Genomic DNA, 24,816 nt, shown 5'->3' on the forward strand with positions numbered 1-24,816 from the left:
CTACAACAACAATGGCAGTAACTAGTTATCATCATGTTATATACCCAAGCGCTTATATTGCCACGTAGTTGGCGCCTAACTACGCTGTTCTAGAAAACGCTTAAGTTACAACTGATGACAGGTGCTGAAATATAATAATACTTGATGGGTCACGTACTTGAATCGTATATCCTTTATACGTGACATATATGACAAATTGAATTGAGGTGACGACGTCGTCACCCTATCTGTACAGATATAGGATAGGACTCCATAAATAAGACATTACAACATTGGTTTACTATAGGGTTCTTATGAAGTTTTCAATCCAAAGCTAAACACTTGTCGATCGGCTTCAAATACCGCTTGGTAATTTGAGAATAGAGTCCCGTTTCACGCATCGTTTGGACTCTTTGGAGCCTATTAAAGAGTCGGATCGGTGAGAACTTTGTCTTTAATTCTTTCAGTGTTATATCTGATTCATTCGATATAAATGCTGATGATAAAAACAGTTTCTCATCGTGCAACTGGATATTTACTCAACAACAATCAACCGATGATGTATAATCTTTAGTCCCTGTTGTCTTCCTTCCATATCTGCTGGAGGTAAAAATATAAACGGAATCCAAGTGGGAAAAAAGAAGAAGAGAAAAGAAATACCAACGACGACGAGTCTATAAGGTGTGGGCGTGTCGGCGATGTGTTACCCGAGTCGTCGAGAAAGAGACGAAAACGAACAAGCGGACGATATGTTGACATGGCCGAGCCCTATTCCTCTCTATAGTCTCTCTATACTAAAGTTGGTATTTACTATTATACACATGCAGAAGGAAACTATGGATGTGTAGAGAGAATCAGGGGAGGGATATGGATGGATAGGAGGAGGATCCACACATTCAAAGAACCTCTTCCCTCCTCCTCCTCCTTCTCTAGAGGAATATCACGACCGTTGAATGTTTGCTGTGTCCCGAGCTTACATACTACGTATAGTAAGAAAACATTCAAAATCTCAAAAAAAGACATTCCTCTTAGAGTTTTGCATCAGCGGAATGTCCGGTATGTTTATTTTTTCCCCCCTAGCTCTTGCTCCAGCAGGTATTTTGGTACTGTATAGTCAACTTGTGCACGTTTCTCTCTCTATTATTTTCTATTCGGCGCTGCAATGCAGAGTTCCATCGATCTATCGTCCGCTTTTGTTTCTCGATGGCAACAGATGAGCGACTCCATCAGAGAATATCAACTGAAGGAAATAAGTGAAACCTGATGTTATGTCCTCAGCGTGTGCCAGGCCTTGTATACTTCTTCTTTTTTGAGGGGGGGGGATATAATCCGCCGGATGGATGGATGGAGAAAAAAAAATAACACGAACGAGTAAATCATCAAAGAGCGATGATTGTGTGTGTGACGACTTTTTCTTTCTCTTTTTGTTTTTGCTTGGTGCCTTTTGGCTGTGCCACCTGCTGTGTCACGACACGAACCAGCGAGAGAGAGAGAGCTATAGTCGATGACAAGAGTTTGGTGGATCACGTGACGACAAGAGCACACGACGGCCCATCAGGAATCGTCATCATCTTCCATCATCATCTCGTTCGTTCACACGACAAGTTCGTATCGCGCCGTTTTCACCAACAAAAACCGAATAACAAAAATAAAAAAGGAATCTAACCATGTAAACGGATGAGATTTTCTTATATTCTTGGAAAACATTTTTCTGTCTGGCGCGGAGACTACAGCACACATCGATCTCCCAAGTCTTATTTTTATTTCTCTCTCTCTTATGGCCGTCAACTCCAACGCCCCGCTGACAGACGCCCAAACACGCAAATGTGTCTAATATAGATTTGATATGTGTATAACCAACAGGTCGAATCTAATAAAAGTCTCGTTTCCTTATTTAATATTTCCATTCGATACGTTTTTATTTCTTAATCACTTTGACGTTTGGAGCTGATAGGATTCAACTTTTGTCAATTGCCAAACGTGTGGACGAGTTGATTTGACGCCGTTCGAAAAAGGAAATTGACTCGACGCTGAAATGTTGTGTGGGTTATGATGCCAAGCCTTTGGGGGGCCAGGCTTATATACACATATCAACTGTGGGTGTCTAATCTATTCTACTGTGTGTTGCTGCTGATCCGGCAGCGGCAATCCCGCGCGAGCCAATGATATGAGATAAGAAATAAATACATTATTCGAGGCGTACGTATGTACGCGGCCACAAATATATAAGCCCAGCATGTAGAAGAAGAAGGAGCAGTCAGTCGTCTATTGTAATATATTTAGGGGCGCATGTCTACAATAATCAAGGGGAAAGCAGCTAAACTTATTTACAAAGGCTATATTATTACAACAGCAAACACACAGCCTTTATTCTACTTATAAATGTCTGACGGACCCCAGCAGCACCGCCCTATAATACAGCACCGAACGTATTTCGATTTGGCTTCGTTTTCTATTAGAAATGATATGACGGGGAGGGTGCCGGTCACGTGACTTGCTCGCCTTCCACCCTCACACCGAGCATTATTTAGCGAGTTATGTTCGCGCGACTGTTATTGAAGCCACCGCCGTACGCCGTCGTTTCCGTGAGAGAATAATAATTTAATACAAACTGGTTGGGATTACAAGAAAAGAGCCAAATCTAACAAGGACGACGAGAGGTACGAGAAAGAGCAACTCATTTCCCGGCGGCGATTGGCGGGATTTTCAAATATAGGATCACACACCACCAAACCAACCGAGAGTCCTACCTACACGGCCTGTGGCAGAACTACATTTCCGGCCAATTCCCATCAGTACGTCATAATAAAACGATCGCTAGCGTCCAAACCCCCGTACAAGAAATCGGGACGGAAATATAAGCGGGTCGTAGTGGATGCGCAAATAATAAAAGAAACATCAGATGAATTTCTGGACTCGGCCTTGTGTCCTTCCATTGATATTGTTTGCTGATGTGTCCTCCTGGTTGACACACTGGAAAGGATGCGACGTCATCAGGTTTTGCGCGGGCTGTCGTTTCCTTCCGAACGTTTTACAGCCTCTACACTCGGTCCCGCGTCCTGTTGGAACTGGCCATCTCTTTGCTTTTCCGCCACGTGCCTTAATATACGCTTACACGGATGACTCTGAAAATTGTCGCCAACGACAAACTTCACGCCTGTGGATAAACGTGTGTATAGGCTATACTTTTCCGGTCGCCGGAAATGTAATGCGCCAGAGCGACTCGTCTTGTTGGTGATCTTATAGACTGACAGGCCCAATTTTCTGATAAAACAGGCTCTCTTGCTGGCCCTGTCCGCCCCCAATCCGAAATACACAACACTTGTCCGTGTATATTGCAATAGCCTCCATCGTCGCAAAGTAAATGTATGAGATGGCCATATCATATCCTCGCATCTTGCACGGTAACAGCAGCCAGCAGAACATACGGGCAACAACACGAGAGTCAGTTTCCGCCTTCACTTTTATACACAATTTCTATTAATAGACACACAAGAAGCCAAAGAATTATATCGACTATGAAGATGGATGTCGAGGAATGAGTGGAATATAATAAGATTCAATTCTTCAAATGTGTCGTGTAATAATTTAATAACAAATGAGGCTATAATAAAATGTTATGTCTAATTGTCGAGCCATTGGGAGGCGATGGGGTGGCTATAACTTGTGTATAACAGGCGACTGATTGCTACATACACCTCCGAAGCGCCAGGCCCATTATGTAAAAGGCGTTTTACAGCTTTTTATTATAGTATCCAGTATCCTATTTATGTACAGTTGCTGCCTATAGTGCAGTGCACAGTCATTTCAGGTTGTCGAATGTAACCGAGCGGAATGTTGACAACAGCAGCAGCAATATAACCAGAATGAGAGAGAGAAAAAAGGCGTCGGAATGAGGACACACGACGACCGTAAAGCGCCACTTTGACGTACTGCTTATACATTTATTATATGTAATGCGCTAAATAATATTCCAATTCAACTGCTGTTGTTGTTTGTTAGGAGATCGAGGGAATTTTCCCCCTCGAGTTTGATGACGCGGTGATGATGAAAAATCAAATTTGAGCTAAAAAAAGGTAAAAAATAATATTTAAAAAACGATGATGAAAACATTCCAGTGGCCGGCAGCAGCAGCAGACGCGGCGAGTTGATGAATGCGCATTCCATCTGCTTTATGATATACAGCACAGTCCTCGAGTTCAATTGAATCCACTATACGCTATATGTGTATAGCGCGTCTTGTATAGTTTACCTTGCTGTGCAGTTGACGTAATAGTGTCGGTTTCTTTCAATTGAAATTTCCTTGTGTGACTTGGCCCTTCTCTTTTTCTTGTAGCATTTTTGGCAAATGGTTTCGTAGACAGTCCACCTCTATCAAGAAAGAAAGCAAAAGAAAGTTGGAAGGGAAAAATCAGAAATAAGAAAATATCCTTGTCCATATGACACATTTAATGCGGCGTTTGTTGAATCGCTTAGACATCAAGATCAATGGCCCGCCCCGAAAAAGGCCCAGCTCTAAAGGTCGACATTTATAAATTTATACCAACACACAACCTGCACTGCGAGGTCATCATCGCGTATTATAGCAAAATGAATTGGCTTGACTCGACACATAATTCGGTTATACTTTTCCCATTTAATGTGACCCCCCTCCGAAAAAGAAAAAAATTCGGATTCCTTTTCTTCTTCTGGTGGGAATTTTTTTGAGGCTTAGATTTTCTTCGTGTCGTCTTGGAGTAGCTGGTGTTTCTTATAAAGGGAAGTTATTTCTTTTATTTGTAAAAAAAAAAACGAAAATTCACTTTTTTATTCTTGTGAACACAAAAGAACTGACCGGTTCGAATGACACACAGGTAGAGACTGGTCTCTGATTTCTGCTCATTTTTACCTTATAAAGATATTTCTATCCTTGTATATTCTATACGCGTGTACATATACACTCGTATATATAGTTTGATGGCGATTTGTTCTCTAATCATTTGTCAACGCGACCCTTGAGCTATTTAGTCCTTTAAATAGTCTGCCCCCCTCCTCGCCCAATCTACACTCTCGATATACTTTCCCATAAACCATTTTCTGGGAATGGGGAAAATCGAGAGAAATGGCTGCTGCAGCATGTGGTCCCATTGTTATGGTTTTTTTCTTTCCTATATCCACCCAAAAAGAGGTGCACCTTTATATATTCTTGGCCAAAGAAAAGAAAAAAGCCATCCATCTTATACATTCGATTCTCTTGTGATGTTATAGTTATTTTCTCATCTATATTCCTCGAGTGCTGGGATAGACCTGCTGGATTTCTCTTCTTATTATTATTATATTCCCTGCTGCCTTGTATATCGATTCCATTCTCCATTGAGACGTTCATCGAAGCATAACCAGTTAACCACCTGACTTTTGAACTCTTCATTCTCTACCCCAAACACGGAATGTCGATTGTGTGTTAAAAAGAACCCCGGCTGCATGTATAGATTCGGTACTACCCCAGCATTATCATCAGCAGGGCCGCGTCTATTAATTACGTCGTGATTGCTGATGCGTGTTATTCCATCAAAATCGATTGTCTGCTGGTATGTATAAGCCAAAAATCTGGGCCCCCACAACAGCAGTTAATGTGTGTGTGTGTGTGCGTATAGGCTTGTTACATCGACATGCACATATCCAGCAGATATAATAGATATCGCGTGATTACAGTATTCGTCTCTGTTGTATAGGGAAACCCAATGCCCAATTGTCTAGGGGTTTTGTTTGCGGTCGTTCCGTCTAATTATATATGCACGTACGCCGGGATCCCGAAAGTCTATTCCAGCACACACAGCACACACAAGACAAAAACATATAAGATCAATACAACATATATCTCTTTTCTCTTCGTCGTTGGGTAAAACCAACATTTTTTGATTGGTGTCAAGTTCTATATACCGAAAAAAGGAATAAGAAATAGAAAGAAAAAACAGAAATTCTTTGGAATAGAAAGGGTGTGGCCATATTAGAGAACACGCTACGCAGAAATTCAAATCTATTTGCCTCGACCTTTTATATTCCATTAGGGACCGACGATTGAATGAATGAAAAATAAGAGCCGTGATTGTTATACGTATAGTTTTCCTTGTAATTGCAACTGCTGACTGATGAGGAGAAGGTCATTACAAACGTGTTTTAATATGTGTATCGGCACTCCAATTTCGTGCTGTGATTTGTTTTTTTGAATAGTAGCTATAACAATTGACATTTGAACGACTTTCACCTGGGCGCTGCAGTTAATTGATTGAACAGTCTATCAGCAGGGAACTTGTGTACAAGTTTTCTTCTAATAGGTTTCGTCAATATCAATTTCAATGCCGGCCAAAGTGTCTCTTTCTCCCCTCCCATTGTCTGTGTGCTGTGTCTGGTTGCCACGGCGACCAGTTGTGGACTTGATTTACTTAAAGGGGTCGCCCAGTTTTCGTTTTTTATTTTTTTTCCCCTTTGGGTTTTTATTTTATTCAGTCCGTACGTCCGGCGACACGCAATTAACCACTTTGAGAGCTGCTGCTGTTTTGCTGGACCGCGAAAAAATAAAAGTAAAAAATTAAGGCTCCCAAAAAGAAAACTCTTTTCTCTTTTTGTATAGTTGTTGGGGTCTCTATAGATTATAACCACCCGCTGGTGCCACCGCCGGTCGTGCAGCTGCATCCAGTCACGGACGGGACCAACAAAACCAAAATCAAAATTCCATAATAAAAAGAGTGACGCAAGAGTAGACGAGACCTACTTATCTTTTCTTCTAGATCAGCTGATGCAGCGATGATGATTAATAGTTAAGCAGCGACTAACAATCCACAACAATAATGATTGTGGTTATTATTTGGCCCAGCAGCGAATCTTCGATTGGAGTCGTGCGATATCTATCTAGACGGCCGCCGCCGCATTGTGACGGATGGCCCAGCCGTCGTGAGATGACGTGATGGATGTCTCATCTCCCGACACGGGTTTTCATACATCCGTGTGTGTGAGTTACCAGCGGTGTGACGTCATTCCAACGCCAGCAACAAACAGCCAATAGAAAACGAATCGAAATCAAACATCTACCTGATAAGTGGAAGGCAATGTTCCCCTGCGTATGATGGATCGAATCAGCCAAAGAGCAAACGTGAGTGAGAGAACTGCTCTTTGATATCCCTCAACCCAATCAATCAGGCGCGCTTCTCGCCGATGACGGCGATAATGGGAATGAATGAACGAAAACAGATAGACAGTTTCGATTTGCTTTTGTTTGTTCCACACATTCACGAAAGAGAGGGGAGAGTTTATTATTATGAACAGATCGGAAAGCTGAGAGATGAACGGTCGGCACACGCATACACAGCACAACAATTGTCTTTTCTTATATGGGTTTCTTCTTCACATTGACAATCTCTCGTTTTTATAATTTTGAACGAGACACACGTATACATTAGAGAACACAGGGTGAAGGTTATTATGTAATAATGTGGGTGTGTAATGTCCAACTTGGAAGCGCCCTATTTACACATATCGATGTCTAGTCGCCAGCAACTCGGCGACGGAACAATTGGTAGTTTGGGTGTAGTTTTGTTTTTTTCAAATAGAAATTTTCAAATGAATGAATGAATGAATTTTTCCATTTTGCATTTGCCACAAAAACAGAAACGAATGATTATACAAAATACAAAAAACAATTATATATAAACACAGTTGAGTGAGAAATGATGTAACCAGCGGCGAGAGAAACAATGGGAGATGCACAACAAACCGGAAAACAAAAGGAGAGAATTTTTTCAAAAAAAAAAAGATGATTTTTCTTTTATAGGAATTATTATTTACATCACTATTTACATATCTCTTATATAGTGGGGAGTTGATGGCAATTGAAATGCGCTGCATTGTATCGAATTTTACACGGCAGGTGTAATGAAAGGAGGATATTGAATGCTGATGTAATAAACATTTGTAGAATATTTTTTGAGAACACAATAAGAGATGATGGATTTAGCGGTGAATCATAGCGGCGACGCTGGTGGTGACGGTGTTGTTGTTGCCCATAGACGGGCCGCTGGAACTGATGGCCGACGAGCTGCTCGTCATCGGGTAGAGGGAAGCGAAGGCGCTCATCATTCCAGCAGCTGCGGCCGCCGAGGCATTGCTAGGCCTGCCGTTGCTTCCGGCGGAAGAGTTAGGATTGTTACTGCCGCCGTTGGAAGAGTTGGGCGGGGCGCCGGGACCTCCGCCTCCCGACGGTGGTGGTCCGTAGAGTCCGGACATGGCGCCGGGACCAAAGAGGCCGAACGCGGCGGCGCTGTGCGGCGACATGAGATGCCCGAGAGGTCCGCGCGACGTCATCCGCAATTTCTCCAGCTCGGCCTCCTGGAGCCGCTTGGCTTTGGCGCGTCGGTTCTGGAACCAGATTTTCACCTGGGTTTCGGTCAACGAGAGCGAAGCCGAGAATTCGGCCCGCTCGGCAATGGACAGGTATTGCTTCTCCCTAAACTTCTTCTCGAGGGCCATCAACTGCTGGGTGGTGAACGGCGTTCTCGGCTTGCGGTTGGGCTTGTGCTTGCGCAGTTGGCAGCGGAGTTGACCGCCCGGCGGCAGTTTGGGCAGACCGTCCAGGTGGTGGTGGTGGTGGTGATTTAGGCCTTGATGGTGAAGACTGGCTGGCAATTTGCTCAAATCAGATCCATCTTCTAGAGAGAAAAAGAAAAAAAGATACAAATGAAACAATTGAAATTGGATGAAAATTTCGTAGAAATGAGACTTGATTCTATCCCGCCCTTTGACGTGAACTGCCGTACGTACACACCGGAGAGAGAGAGAGACAACACAAGAATGAAATAGATTATTTAAATGAGCTTTTTGAAGCTTGGCTTATATATTCTTTCCCCCCCTCTATACCCAACTGCTGCTGCTGCATGTGTGCCCCCGCTAATTAAGCCTCGCCACGGCGATATAATGAAGAGCTCGCTCTATAAATAACAGCCATGCCATCCACCCAGAGTGTGTGGATCGTCCAAACCCGAAACTGAAAATGAAAAGAGAAAAGGGTTGCGTGACTCACGCTCCCAAACATCACAAGAAGACGTTCTCATCACGCAATCGTTCCGATTGACCGACCGCACGCGTCCCCCAAGCCAAAGCCCAACCCTATACACACTCACAACAACAACAACGCTGGGCATATAATATAAGTTGGACGTGAGTGTATAATTATCTTTTCCTTCTTCTTCTTCTCAGTGACCATCCGCAGCCCCAGCAAAGTCTCTCTCGCCCCTCAATTGCTTCACGTGTTGTGTTGTTCTTGTCCGGGACCTCGTATCTGCCCATCAGCAGCCGTGCAACAACAACAACTACATAAATCAGAATTTCCTCCGTTATCAATCTCTGTTTTCTCTCGCCCTCAACTTTGTGATTAGACAATCAAAAACTTTTATTTTTATTTTTGTTTTTCACTTAATAATCCGACGGACAAGTAACAGAAGCTTCATTTTTTAATTTTCCCGCAATTGTAATTGAACTTGTAAATGGTTCATCTCTTTATAGGCCCCCCGTATAATTTATAATGGGTAATGACGTAACAAGAAAAAAATAAAATGAAATAAAACGCGAACTTACTGGAGACAAATTGAGATGCGTGTTGGGCCCAGGCGGCTGCAGCCAAGCCGTAAGGTAAAGGCCATCCGTGCGAGGCCGGTCCAACGGCTGAACCGGGGAACGGAGACGGACCACCGACGGATGCGCCGGAATTGGGGTGAGTTCCGGCCACCATGCCTCTCATTTGCATGGCCTGCAGGCTGGCCTGCTGGAAATGGTGGTGACTCATGAGATTGGCCGGATGGTGCGGATGGTGGTGGTGGAACATGCTGGCGGCCGCTGAGGCCAACGTGGGAGACGGCCGGGAGATTTTGCCGTTGGGTGTCGAGTCGGAAGTTTCGGACATTCCCTCCTCTTCTTCAATGTCGACATCCTCGTCATCTTCGTCGCAATCGACGTCGCAGTCCACCTCTTCCGTCGAGTCCATCATGGATTTGTTGTCCTCCTCGTCGCTGGATGTGTGACACCCGCCGTGGCTGCCGGTGCTCGTGTTGTTGTTGTTGCCGACAGAGCGGAGGGATAAATCGGCGGCCTGAGTCTGTGGATGTTGCGGCTGCTGGGCCGACGAAGACGAGGTCCGGCGGACGTCGGAGAGGAGCGAGTCGACGCTGAAGGAGATGCGCTTCGACGGTTGGGGGACGACGGGCAAGACGGGCATGACGGAAGCGGCCGACGACACGACCACCGGTCCAGTTATTGACGACGACATTCTGATCGTCTCTTCTTCTTCCTCTTCTTCCGTGCTGTGACGGCTGCTGCTGCTGCTGCGGCTGTCTTCCGCCGGATCACGCTTGATCTTGGGCGACGGCTGGTTGTTCTGATGTTCGGCGGCTTTACTGGCGGCGGCTGCGGCTGCTGCTGCTGCGGCGGCTTGGGCCGACTGGTGAGATGCCGCTGCCAAACGGATGAGATTGGCAACTGCGGCCACTTCCCGAGCGCGATTCAATGCGTTAACTTGGTCGGCAATCATCATTCAATATAGACAACTATAATCAATCGCACTCTCTTGTCCTCCTTTTAGGTTTTTCTTCGGATGAACCAACCAAATAATCAAACCGAACAAAGTGGCGAACGCGGGAGAATTTGAATTTAAAAATGGGTCGACACTTGGAGCACCATGGGAGACTAAGAAATCACTTTGCACTTTTGGTTGAGAATGAAACAAGTTGTCGCTGAGATTTGTGTTGAGTAGTGGGGGGAGAAAATAAGTGGAAGAACGAATGTTGGATGGTTGTTTCTTGGAGCTCAGCTCAAGGCTTTCTGAATGCTCGACCGTCCGTACCGACAGAGTATAAAGGGGCCGGTCCTTGGCCCCTCCAGCGACGATTTGACTCCGGGTCCGTCGACAATCACAGGGAGGAGGAGGCGGAGCCGTTCCTCTACCAGCACAAGAAGGGAAGGCACCTCAGTGGGGAAAAGGGAGGAGCTAGGAGCGATTGGAGCCAGTCGACGCCTGCCAATGACCGACGCCCAGGAGGAGGTTCCCTTCTCCTTTCCGTCCGCACGCTAAACATCGGCCAGCCAATCAGGGTGAAGACGACGGCCACCCCACCACTTCCTCCCACATCGGCCAACAATTCCACCCCAACCCTCTTCTCTTGATGATTACACACTAAACGGTAGGCGTGTGGGTGTCCAACGATTTTCCCATATCACGACCGTCTATCATCAAGACCCCCCTCCTTTTCTTGCTTCCCCTTTAGGACGATTGTCGATCGTTTGATTTCTCCAAATGGACGAGACGATAATAAATACAAACGCGCAGACGACTTTTGGGATTTTCCTTGTGGGAATCAATCGACCGTTGCCGTTGCCAGCGCATGCGCACCAAACCATTTATTAATATTAATGAGCCAGCCATATACAGACACTATTATATAGTTAACAGCTATTATTTTTTTTTTTAATCTGGGCTCTTGCTTATACGTTAAATCTATTAAATCGCCAGAGTCTATTGTGAATTGGACATAATAGGAAAAAAGGTGATGATGTTACGGTTTAAAATAGCGGAGCCAACTTTTTTGTTAGTGAATAGCCAAGAAACCGTTTTGATAAGAAAACGGGTAGGAGAAAAGAATGAAATTTATAGGCCTCCTTGCACAATAGAGCTGTGCGCCTTATGAGAGCGTCGATTGTATAATATGAAAGAAAAAAAAAGATTAATACTATCTATACGACGTATGATGCTGGTACACAAATCAACGTGGTGCTCCCTGCATTACGTGTCTATTAAATGTCGTGGCGTTTTCTATTCGTGGCCAATGATGCGTACACGCTCCTGGTTGCTCCTTGTGTCGCCCAGTTACAACATTCCACCGTATGGACATAAATAAATCTAGAGCAACGAATACGCGCACAATTGAAATGCGAGAAACATGTACAATTTTAGAATAAAAATCGGGGGGCGCCTCGAGTGCTGTTGTCGGTTTCAACAGATTTTCCATATCTCTTAAATAGGAAATGATGTCAAAGCCGAGGAGGAAATGATGAAGAGGGAATTTTTATTTACTGTGTACACGTTACATCCACTCCCTTTGGCTCTTATTGTCTGCTGCTCGCGTTGTTGTATACGAGTCGCATATCTTGTTTTTACTCTGAACTGAACTAGCGTGTTTATATACAGTGCTGGGATGGATGGGGAGAGGAATATATAGAGTGAATACACACGTTTTTGATTCTATTTGGGACATTCTTCTTATCTTTTTTTCCCTTCTTCTTACCTGCAGTCGATAGAAAACAGAGCAGAGAGCTGAAAAGAGGGGCGACAAAAGCTTTTTCTTCAGTTCTTCTCCCTTTTGGCCCGACTGCTGCACACACACAGAGAGAGAGAGTTATTTTCTTTCAGAGTCGAGTCTCTTTTCTTCTCTCCATCTCGACAATTTAAGTCCCCATTGAGGGGAGAAAAAAAAGAGACCAACGAAAAGGAATACACTCTATCAAAAGTGCAGCCGTCAGATGTGTAGTCCTCTCACATATAGTTTCCTAAATGTATGTAGTACCCCAGCAGCTAGACGGGAATATTATATGCAGCTTTTTCAATGAACAGGCCAATTTTCAATCTCTGACATAATAGAGAATTGAACCCTCCAGCTACAACACAACACAGTGCTGCTATATATGGTGCGCTAGTCTCTTGAAAAGACAGACAATGACGACGACTGCTGCTGCTCATCTGCATAATACAAACAGTTCAATTTGTGGGTGGGTGTGTGTGTGTGTGCTCGAGTCAAATTTCCCTCGTCCGTCTCCCGGGAACGACGTTTATGTGTTGTGCAATAATAGTAACAGGTTTCGATTAAAATGATGAATAAGACACCGCCGTACGTGTTTGTTGTATCAACGATGATGAATTGATCCATCACACATCCAGTCCAACGATCCATTTCCTCGAGGCATTCTCTGCAGCTCTCACACAGACAAGTCAATTAAAAAGAGCAATCTAACTTTCTGTATGTAAAAATAACGGCAGATGTTGAAAGAGAGCACGGCCAAAAAAGAATCAAATGGGACACGGCCGGGAATAATAATAATGAATATAAAAAGCGTTTGATTTTTCATCGCCACGTCGCCCCAGCACGATATTCAATGGGCTCGTTTTATCGTAAAGAAATTGGCCAGTCAACGAGCTACTGATTCGCCATTGTCATTCTCCTGTATATACGGCCAATAGTGTCGATCCTTCATCAAAGAGCGGCGGAGAGATAAAAACGGTGGAAGAGAATATATAGACGGAACTTGGGAGAGAGATATGAGAATAGTGGCACACACATATATAAAAGAAGATGAGCGGTTGATTGACCATGCGCGACGTCATTTATCTGCCATTAGCCCCGACGCTCGATTTCCCTTTGATGGTTCCAAACAACAACAATGAGGCGTCGTCTCTACACAACACAGAGGCAGCATATGATGAGTATTTTCTCTTATTATTATCAGGCCGTTCTCCCTCGATGGCCATGATGATGATGACGATAATATGTTGCCGGGGCTTATATGAAGCGGCTGCCCTTTTGATTCTTCCCTTCTTTGGCGCTGATTGCCGTCACCTTATTCCCATCCGACCAGCCAGCGCGCGCGCGCAACAACAGCCCAGTCAAATGTGTGATACACATCCAGCAGATTTTATACAAGAAGCCAACGGAGGAAGAACCCCATATAGATCAATCATCGATTGCACCGACCTCTTACGCTCCATCGCTTTCTTATTCTTTTGCAGATCGACGCTAATATATAGGACAGCATCACAGGCTGTCAGTTTATCGCATCAATAAAACTCAGACGCGCACATTAAACTTTTTTTTCTTTTATACCGGAAAAATATTCCCAAGCCTCTAAAAAAAAGATAAGTATCTATTACGATGAAAGAGGGTCTTTATTCTGTAAAAAAAAATGTTGTGAATGTCTCGGGCTAAATGAGAAAAACACATGTTTCCATATCACTAATAAAAAAGGTCAAGTTCTCAATTTGTTTCTTTTTTTATCTTAATTGGCGATGTTGCGCTTCTCGCCTAAAAGTCGCCAATTATTTCACGTTTTATTGCTAAACACAAAAGAATTCAAGCTAAGAAAACATGTAGGAGAATTGGTGTGGGCATTGCGGCCGAATACCAGAGTCGAGATATTCAAAAGGAATAAGGCCAGAATGATTCCCGTGTTCCTGACAGTCAATCTAAAACTGATTTGACGACGAATACAAAGCGGTCAAAAGGGCCATGTTTTCCAAAGGGACGTGATGGAGAACACCAACTGCTTGGCCAACATAATAGGACGACGGAGAGCTGCTGCTGGCTGTGTGTGATGGCTCATATTGTCGCCGGGGCTGACGGGCTTTTATATTCATATTCATCATCATAACATAATGAAAAAGTAGAGAGAAAAAAAAAAGACATGTAGTATATATCCAATAATACATTGGAGAGGAATCAAAAAGGGACGAATGAAGCTAGCGCACGTCTCGGTCGGCTGAGCTCCGCCATATGAGAAATGAGGGGGTTGGCGCCCTGTTGCGCTCCTTTTCTCATCGTGCTCATGACCTTAGAGTGAACCCCACTGGATATTATTTTTATTTATTTATTTTTTTGTGACCAGCCTGTAGTTATTTGGCTCGTCTTCTTTTTTTAACATTTCCCATTCACGTTCTCTTATATGCTCTTTTATGTTGATTCATATAGACAGCCGTTCAAGTATATAAACAGCAGTGCTCTATGATGGCCCCTATTATATCGGCTGGCCTTTTTGTGTATCGCGCGTCTCTAACTGCTGCCGAGCTGTGACTAAAAGCTTCGATGGCTGAATGGCCCAGCAGCAGCCGAGAATTCGCACATCAAATGATCAATCGACTTCTATATATCCCGGCTGCTGGTGGTGGAGGCGGCAGCTGCTCGTTAGTTTTCGTATTCTTTTACGAGGCCCGTTCACGTTTTTACTGGCGCTTAATACACCAAGAGACGTACGTACAAATCAAATATACACTGCGGTATAAAAATAACAAGGCCAACACCAGCAGATTATTCAGCACCAGCCACTATTATTACTATATGAGAACCAACTCTCTCTCTACACGCCGATGGACAATTGGACATGATTTAGTAGTACACGGCATATGTGAGAATACACACAGGATTGATTGCATGGTCTACTTCTTCGGCTAATTCCTTAAGGCTATAAAATGCCGGGGTTTTGTTGTTGTCTTTTATTGGAATCGTCAAATAACTGACAACAGAGCAATGGCAAGAATGTCAAAGAGAAACAAACAACCAGTCATTCCAACTAATCAATGTAAAATATAGATATTAAAGATGGCTGTCTCTTTCTCTCTCTATACGACGTATTATCATCATTGATCCATATCCCGCAGCGAATATATTTATTCCTATAATAAAATGCTATTTGTCCTCGCCGGGTTTTTTTTATATTCTCAGCTGCACGTCTGCATTCTTCCCGCGTCTGCCGATGCTATCAGCTCCCCCCGTAAAAATGGCAGTCAAAATAGAAAACGCATATAAAAACCTGAGCTATTTTGTTATGTTAGCCAAGAGCACATGCAATAAGAAAACTTGATCGTCGTTTGGGTACCGACAAATGACTCGACGCCGCTGCACTGCAAAATCGTGATGCCGAAAGAGAAGAATTGGGAGATCGTATACACGTTTTGTCCTAATATTACAAACATCCTGTGTAGCAGCATGAGATTACATAAGGAGCTGCGCTTGAGTCGAGCTGTATAGCAGAGAAGATTAGCTTATTATTTTATAAGACGCGGTCGTCGATCTGATACGACACGCAAAACAACGACAACAACCGACGACATTTTCGGTCGTGACGTCGATCGACGAGATGCGTTTTTGAGGACGTGTATTACGTCACGCCAGGCCGCACCGGGACTATGCGACCATCCAACGCAGCAGGTATAGTTATATCTACCCCTGATGATGATGACGATGAAGGTAGAATACTATATATAGGAAGGAAGCCGGTGATGTTGATGAAATGACAGACAAGCTGCCGGGGCCTTGGATGAAGAAGAAGAGAATAGGAATTCCTCATTCCATAAACCCATTGACCGACAATCATGTCGACATGTAAAAGCGCAGCTCCTGTTTTGTTGATAGCGTCTCTATATTCCATTCCATTCTCCGTATCAAGACGTCTAACAAGGTGGAATGACATTTGCTCTCGTTATATATTTATCCAACGAGTTTGACATTCATTCGAGGAGAATACAACAAACGAGAAAGACTCGACCTATCCAATCCTCGCTCTGGTTATACTACTAGAACATATTATTAATCATATTTTTGTCCAGCTCTGGCCAGCTGCTGCTGCTGCTGCCGTACAGTCCTGCGCAGTGTGTTACACATTGTTTTCTCAGCGTGGACGTCCGCCGACATTCCACGCGTGACTCGTCGCTCCCTATTATAATAAAACCCTGACGTCGTTAAAATCAAATGCGACCGAGAAAATATACTACCAACAATTCGGGCGTTTGTTTGTTTGTTTTTTAAAAAAAAACAAAGAGACTTGTTTCGGCTTGATTTATAGCCAACACAATCTCATTATTCAACGTGGAAATTGTTATTAGAGGCTGTCGGCTGGTCGGACCGGTTTATATGCTAGGCATATTACGACACATGAATACATTACAAATAAAAAAGGGTCGTTGAGAACACTGGGGGGAAGTTAACTCTCTCTCTCTCTCCGATCAGGGGGAGAGTAAACGTATAAAGTACAGAGAGATCAGCATATTAAATCCTGGGAAAGGAGAAAAAAAAAGAGAATGACAGTCTGTTTGACATTTGCCGTGAAGTATATCTGCGATCAGTCATCAAAGATATGCGTTTCTATTTGAAAGAAGAAAAAGCCGTCTGTATTTATATTCTGACCCCGCCGAAGAAAGAAGAAAAAAAACAGTCGCCAGTTTTCTTTTTTTGGGATATTAGCGGATAGAAGAGTTATTTGAATTTTTGTATACAGACATGCTGGGCTGAGAGATCTGGATCGATCCGTCTTTTGGCTGTGTGGGGGGGGGGATTAACGTTGTGCTGGTAAACTGCTGGTAAATGTGCCAAAAGGAGGGATCAAAAGCGTTTCTCTTTTGCCGGAACAGAGAGAGAGACAAACGGATAACATCATCTGAAAACAATGACTCTCCATCCGCCATCTCCGTCGCACAGCGCAAGACATGCATATGGAATAAGGAGAAGAAAGCACACGGCTCCAGACTCTCTTCAATCACCGCGAGCCCACACAAGCAGAGCTGTACATTCATTATAAGCCTTTAAAACAAAAACAAAAAATAGAGCGAAAGACTTTTGAAGCGTTCTATAAAGGATATCATGTCTATATTTTGGCTGGAAGCGAATCTAAATCCAATTCCGCCGGAGCGTAAGCCCATAGGCTTAAGACGGCAAAAGGGATCGACTACAACATGTATAGAGAGAGAGGATCGACGTAAATCCGTCCATCTATAGGCAGGAGAGTCACACAGGGCGATATGCCGCCGCCGAGTCAAGACTCTCTTCCGCGCGGCGGATACGTAGTCTCCTCCGCCACAGAAGAGACTCTGCGGGTGCTGGAAAAACGTCGCCGACTTTTGCCGCCAAGTCGAAGCCACAGCCGCCGCCACAGGATTAAAAAAGAAGCTTAAAAAAGTCTGACTGCGCTATAGAAAAAACTATATCCCCGAGCTGCCAAAAAATAAGAAAAGGGAAGAAAATGTTGCTGAAACAATACGAGGCATCAAAAGGGCGGAATGAAAATAAGTGGCGGGGGAGGCTCCCCTTTTCCTTCTCTCATCTCATCAGACTCGGATAATCGCATCAAACGAATCAATGAGAAAAAAAAGGGAACCCCATTCATCCATCCCTGGGTGCTGCTGGTCTATTCCCGCGGTCCTCTATATTTTCTTTCCTTTTTAACAGAGGCTGCCTGGTCTGCTGGCCGGTGTATTCCTTTTAATCCGCCGAGGAATGGACAAGAATCACTGCGGAAAAAAAGGAGCACAGGGCGGCACCTTTTCTCCATTGAAGGGAATATGTATGCCAAGTCAAAACCATTGTGTGTGTGTATATACTATACTCTTGATTCTGTGCGGATGATATGCGTATCAACCAAGAGAAGAGGCTGCACCCGCCGACAAAGTCACTGGATGATCGGGTCAAAGGTCGGCCGTTCTCTCTATATCTGCTTCTGCATTTCTCTTATTTTTAAAAGAAGAAAATTGACTGTACAAGAGCAGCAGTCAATTCTATACGGGCATTCACCAGAGCGAATAGACTATATTTATACAAAAGCTCAAAATTTGATATTATATTTCTTTTCTTATTTTTTTTTTTGATTGACAATGCGCGGCCGGGCGGTGCTGGAAAAAAAAAGACGGAACCGGAGACCGTATCATCGCATCTCATTCCACAAACGATATAAAGGGATAGCCGACGCTTGGCCAACTTGACACAGCTCGCGGAGACACAACACAACTTGGAAAGCATTCTTCCCCATCAGCAGTAGAACAGAAGCCGAAACATATAGACACGTATGGCCAGTAGCAAATAGCAGGAGCGGAGCAATAGCATTGCTGGCATATCTCGGCCATGCATCCCTTTATTTTCTTTCTTCTGCCTTTTTATCAATGTGACATCAAATAATGCGCGTATCAAAGAAAGAGAAAAAGGAAATCGACGCACGGCTAATTCCGTTCAAGCTTTATAATAACATTGTTCTGCGCTAGCTAGCTGGCTGCCGGCCCCGGCCCTCTTGTGCTGGACTGGATATATGGCGGACCGAGAGAATCCATCATCTTGCTCCGAACAAAGTCGGAAGGGGGAAAACAGTAGCAGCGGCACGCCAGCTGAGCAACCAACGAACCAGTAACGATAGCAACTTGTGATGATGTTTTGTGACTTGGCCTTCGTCGATGCTCCCAGCGTGTCCGCTCCACCGCGTAGGACACAAAACAGACGCGCACAGGAGAACTATAACAAACCAGACGAGTGTGTGTGTATATATAGAGATAGAGATATGGGATGTATGCGGGGCTATACGCCGATTACGATGAAGTCAAGCGAGCAAAGAAGCAGCCAACAAGCCACCAGTCAAAACCAGCAGGGACCGGTAGCCTTTTTCTTTTTTCTCCAGATAGATATACTAATAGAAGCTATATAGCGGCGCATTCCTTCCAGTATTTGCTTGGCTATGCGCTTCTGGCATTCCAAGTCATTTAGGAAGAGGCCATAGAGAAAAACTGGGGACCCGTGGCCTCCATACAGGGCCTCTGGGCCTTGATAAAGCTTGAATAATATCAATATAGGACTCGAGAAGAAAATCAAACGGACGCATACCGTAAGATGTGTATGGTGGATGGGGGAGCGCGGGCTCGATCGCTTCGATTTGGTGTGCTGTCGAATACCAATCGGTGTAATTGACTTGCATCAGAAAAGTTTGAATCAATTTCGAGCACCACATTACTGCAAATATACTTGATATTTGAATAATGAACAAAGTTGAGACGATTGCATGTCTAAGCAGATGAATATGGGTTTTTTATTATTTGCTTTACACATCTCAGCTTCATGGACAAATGTAATGTTAATTGACCAGCCAATATGGAAAAGAAAAACACGTTTTAGGTGAGTTAGCTTTAGAATCTAATTGTAAGCCCTTTCGGCACAAAAACGTGGTTCCACTCCATTCCACTGTTTTAATGTATTTGATTTGGTTATTGTAACCGTAATCATCAATGATTTGACAGGGGAGCAACAATTGAGCTTGGGCCGAAAATTATTTCAAATTAAAAAAAAGCTTGATAACAAGGTAAGTGCAAATTGTTATTACGCTCACGGATGCGCGAACCTTCCAATCATCCAATAAGCGAGGGTATTTCATCAGCCAAAAAATTACTACTCGGGTCAAAAGATACTTAAATGGAAGGATACGGTTCACTTGATTGTTTTTGTTGCGCAACACGAAATAGAAGGAAATGTTACAAATTTAACGAAAGATTTGTTTCCGACATTCGTCAAGGAAGTGGCAAATGCTTTCGTTTCAAGAGAAATCTCTTCGGAAATCCGCTACACGTCGCAAGAAATATGAAATAATGACCCGCCCTGGCGCCCCCACATTTAATGTGATTTAGTTGGGCTGTTTAAATCTGTTATTCGATAAAATATATAGAATCCAAACGTTTACACCTAAACACGTTTGAAAATCTAGGGCGGGAAACAGTCGAACGAAACAGCAGTTGGTATTCGAACTCAATCACGTTAAATTAACCACACTATTTTTAGATGACTGCAACGCCTTATAGATATTAAAGAATTTGAATGTGAGCACAGTTATTCAGTCTCTAAGGCGTGGGAATAATTGTGAGCGATTTACCATTTGTCAACCGGATCACAACTTCCGTCTTTTTTATATGCGATAATTGCTCATCGAAGAAACAATAAGATTAGGATATTTTTACAGATTGCAATTTTATTCTTATTTAACATCATTGATCGTTCACATGGTTTTCCAGACACTTTGAAAAACTTCCCCAAACTCAACTCGACTTTGGATAACAGACCAATTGTAACATTTTTCGTGGCTCTATCGAGTCAAGTAAAAAATATGTTGTTCTTGGAAAGTTTGAACGATCAAAGATTGGCTTTAATTACACTGGTAAAAACCCAGAATATAAACAAATGTTGCAATACAAGTAGAATAATTAAATCAAACCTCAACATTGAGATACTCTGAAACAACAAGAACCACTTAACTAGTTTTTGTCATGTGTTAGCAAACGACTGATCTTAAAAAATGCAGTTCATTTACCAAAGTTCCAATATAAAATAAAAAATGAAGCTAAAACCAACATTCGCAAGGATCCTCAGAGAATAAAAATCAAACGGACGCATACTGGAAGATTTGGATGGGTGGATGGGGGAGCGCAGACTCGATCGCTCAGATTTGGTGGCCACTAATGTCAATGCCACAATTGCGTAATGTAGGGAAAGAAATATGGATTATGACTCACATATCTTGTAATGGGATTAGTTGGACTTTTAAATCGGTTATCTGAGAAAATTTCCAGAATCTAAACGTTGGCAAATCTAGAGCGTCAATCGAAGGTCGCCAGCAGTTGATGCTCGAATTCAATCCCGTTAAATTAATTGCACCAATTTTAATTGACTGCAAGTTTGCAACGCATAAAAGATATTAAAAGATTTTAATTAGAGCACAGTTATTCACCCTTAAAGGAGTGGGAAATATTTTTGAGCGATACACCTTTCTTAAACCGTATCCCATCTTCCGTAGGTTTCATGAACGATGATTGCTCAACGAAGATTCAATAGCATTAAGATATTTAACCCACTGCAATTGTCTTCATTTTAATCTGCTTGATCGCTCAAAAGAAAATACCCCGTATCTGTGATGCAGAAACAACATAGATATATCATATAAAAGGGACTAATATATTATTTCAGATAGTGTTGATTGCTGTGAATAACAAAAGATCAATAACTTTCTTAAATTTTACTGGTAAAATCCCAGAATCTAAACCAATGCTTCAGTGCAAGTAGAGTGATTAAATCAAACCTCAACATTGAGATATTCTGATACAATAAGGACTACAATACTAGTTTTTTTTCGTGTGTTTTTGCAAACTGATCTTAATAATGCAGTTCATTTACCAAAGTTGCAATATAAAATTAAAAAATTAAGCTGAAAAGTGAAAACCAACATTCGCAATAATATTCGGAGAAAAGAAATCAAACGGACGCATACTGGAAGATTTGTATGGTGGAGCGCGGACTCGATCGCTTCGATTTGGTGTGCTGTCGATTACCAATCGGTGTAATTGACTTGCATCAGAAAAGTTTGAATCAACTTCGAGCACCACTTTACTGCAAATATACTTGATATTTGAATAATGAACAAAGTTGAGACGATTGCATGTCTAAGCAGATGAATATGGGTTTTTTATTATTCGCTTTACACATCTCAGTTTCATGGACAAATGTGATGTATATTTACCAGCCAATATGGAAAAGAAACACATCTTTTAGCTGAGTTGGATTTAGAATCACTTTGAAAGCTCTTTCGGCACACAAGAACTGGTTCATTGAACTAATCGCTTGGCCAGTTGTTCCGTCTCCCTGAGACAATTGAATTTGATATAGTTATTGAAACCGTAATCATCAATGATTGGACAGGGAAGCAGCAATTGAGCTGGGGCCGAAAATTATTTCAAATTAAAAAAAAAGCTCAATTACAAGGTAAATGCAAATTGTTATTACACTCACGGTTGCGCGAACCTTCCAATCATTCAATAAACGAGGGTATTTCATCAGCCAAAAAATTACTACTCAGGTCAAAAGATACTCAAATGGAAGGTTACGGTTCACTTGATTGATTTTTGTTGCGCAACACGAAATAGAAAGAAATGATAAAAATTTAAGGAAAGATTTGTTTCCGACATTCGTCAAGGCAGAGGCAAATGCTTTCGTTTCAAGAGAAATCTCTTCGGAAACCCGCTACACGTCGCAAGAAATATGCAATTATGACCCGCTCCCACATTTAATGTGATTTAGTTGGGCTGTTTAAATTTGTTATTCGAGAAAATATATAGAATCCAAACGTTTAAACCTAAACACGTTTGAAAATCTTGGGCGGGAAACAGTCGAACGAAACAGCAGTTGGTATTCGAACTCAATCACGTTAAATTAACCACACTATTTTTAGATGACTACAACGCCTTATAGATATTAAAGAATTTGAATGTGAGCACAGTTATTCAGTCTCTAAGGCGTGGGAATAATTGTGAGCGATTTACCATTTGTCAACCGGATCACAACTTCCGTCTTTTTAATATGCGATAATTGCTCATCGAAGAAACAATAAGATTAGGATATTTTTAACGATTGCAATTTTTTGTTACTTAACATCATTGATCGTTCACATAGTTTTCCAAAACTTTTCTTGCTTTGTTGGTAATTGCACCGGCTTAGGAAAGTTTGGACGATCAACGATTGGCTTAAATAACACTGGTATAAACCGCTTTTATCGGTAGAGGCAAATACTTTCGTGTGAAGAGAAATCCACACGGAATTCCATATCACTTAGCGAGAAGAAAGTAATTATGACGCATTGTAATATTGTAATATGATTTAGTTTGAATATTTAATCGGTTGCATGTCCGAGAAAATATCATGGAATCCAATCATTTACACCTGAACACATTTGAAAACTAGTGCGGGAAACAGTCGAACGACGGCTATTGTCAGTACTTGGTATTCTAATTCAATCGCGTCAAAATAACTACAATATCTTTAAATGACGGCAACGCCTTACAGATATCAATGGATTTGAATGAGAACACAATTATTCACTCTCAAAGACGTGGGATACATCTATGAGCGATACACCTTTCTTCAACCGTATCCCAACTTCCGTCCGTTAAAAGTGCGAAATTTGCTCAATGAAGATTCAATAGGATAAAGTTCTTTTACCCGAATGTAATTTTTCCTTATTTATATCTGTTTAATCGCCCATTAGACAATTCCAATAGAGATGATTTAATACCAGAACTGAATCATGATTTTGCATCATGATTCAGGGATCATTAATTCATCATTGTGAGAATAATGTTCATCGCGATCTTGGACGAATAAACGATTTCACAATTTACACTGGTAACAACCCAGAATATGAACTAATGATGCGGTGCAAATAGAGTGATTAATTCAAACCTCAACATTGAGATATTCTGCATACAATACGGACCACTTAACTAGTTTTTGTAATGTGTTTGCAAACGACCGATCTTAATAATGCAGTTCATTCACCAAAGTAGCAATATAAAATAAAAAATCAAGCTGAAAAGTGAAAACCATTCGCAATGATATTCGGAGAAAAGAAATCAAACGGACACATACTGGAAGATTTGTATGGGTAGATGCGGGAGCGCAGACTTGATCGCTCAGATTTGGTGGCCACTAATGTCTAATGCAAATAAAACTGATATTTTCTAATGAACTAAGTTTAGATGATTGGTTAATGTAAGGAAATACATATAAGTTTTTAAATATACGATTCGCATATTTAATTTTCTTGAACAAATGTGACATACATTGACCAATCTAATTGGGGAAGAACCACATGATTTATATTGAAGGAACCAGCAGGTGGACCGCAGAACACGGCCAAGCTGACACATAAAGAAATTTTAGTCCAGCATGGTTTGCATAACCGAATCATTTCGTGATGTGTCAGTCGGCTTAAATTAAAATGGATCACGCTCCATAATAAAAATAATATGTCATCAGGAATCAGACTTGCGAATGCTTAAGAGATCGAATAAGTTAATATTTCGGAGTCACGTCATCACTCAAACAATAATGACTCAGATTGAAGGAATCAATCTCGAAAATACAGTTCATTTAATTGATATGAGCTGCGCATCGCGAAAAAGAAAATATCTGGTCAAAATGGAATTTAAAATTACTTTGATGGGTCCGACATTATAAGAGCGTTTTTAAGTAGAGGCAAATACTTTCGTGTAGAGAAATCAGAAATCTATCCGGAACTCTATTACACATCACAGAAAAATTCAATTATGACCCAGAGATCTTGTAATGAGATTTAGTTGGACTTTTAAAGCGGTTATCCAAGAAAATATCCGGAATCCAAACGTTTACACCTGAAAACGTTTGCAAATCTAGAGCGTCGATCGAAGGTCGCCAGCAGTTGGAATTCGAATAGAATCCCGTTAAATTA

At 42.3% G+C, this 24,816-nt stretch overlaps 1 protein-coding gene across 1 annotated transcript; it reads right to left on the reverse strand.

Moving 5' to 3' along the window:
• Nucleotides 1-7,590: 7,590 nt before the first annotated feature.
• On the reverse strand, nucleotides 7,591-11,453 carry LOC124192592 (thyroid transcription factor 1-like). The gene is made up of 2 exons (XM_046585971.1): nucleotides 9,586-11,453; nucleotides 7,591-8,660 (listed from the first exon to the last, which is right to left on the reverse strand). Exons 1-2 carry the CDS (start codon nucleotides 10,535-10,537, stop codon nucleotides 7,966-7,968), a joined length of 1,647 nt encoding a protein of 548 aa, XP_046441927.1. The 5' UTR covers nucleotides 10,538-11,453; the 3' UTR covers nucleotides 7,591-7,965.
• Between the last annotated feature and the right edge of the window lie 13,363 nt (nucleotides 11,454-24,816).

The sequence above is a fragment of the Daphnia pulex genome, chromosome 4, assembly GCF_021134715.1.
Source record: "Daphnia pulex isolate KAP4 chromosome 4, ASM2113471v1".
Classification (NCBI taxonomy): domain Eukaryota; kingdom Metazoa; phylum Arthropoda; class Branchiopoda; order Diplostraca; family Daphniidae; genus Daphnia; species Daphnia pulex.

Bases quoted from the DNA above. Each gene is read 5' to 3' on its own strand.
- LOC124192592 (XM_046585971.1), bottom strand. From the start codon at position 10,537: ATGATGATTGCCGACCAAGTTAACGCATTGAATCGCGCTCGGGAAGTG. The intron at 8,661-9,585 runs GTAAGTTCGCGT...TTTTCTCTCTAG, and splicing joins CGCATCTCAATTTGTCTCCA to AAGATGGATCTGATTTGAGC.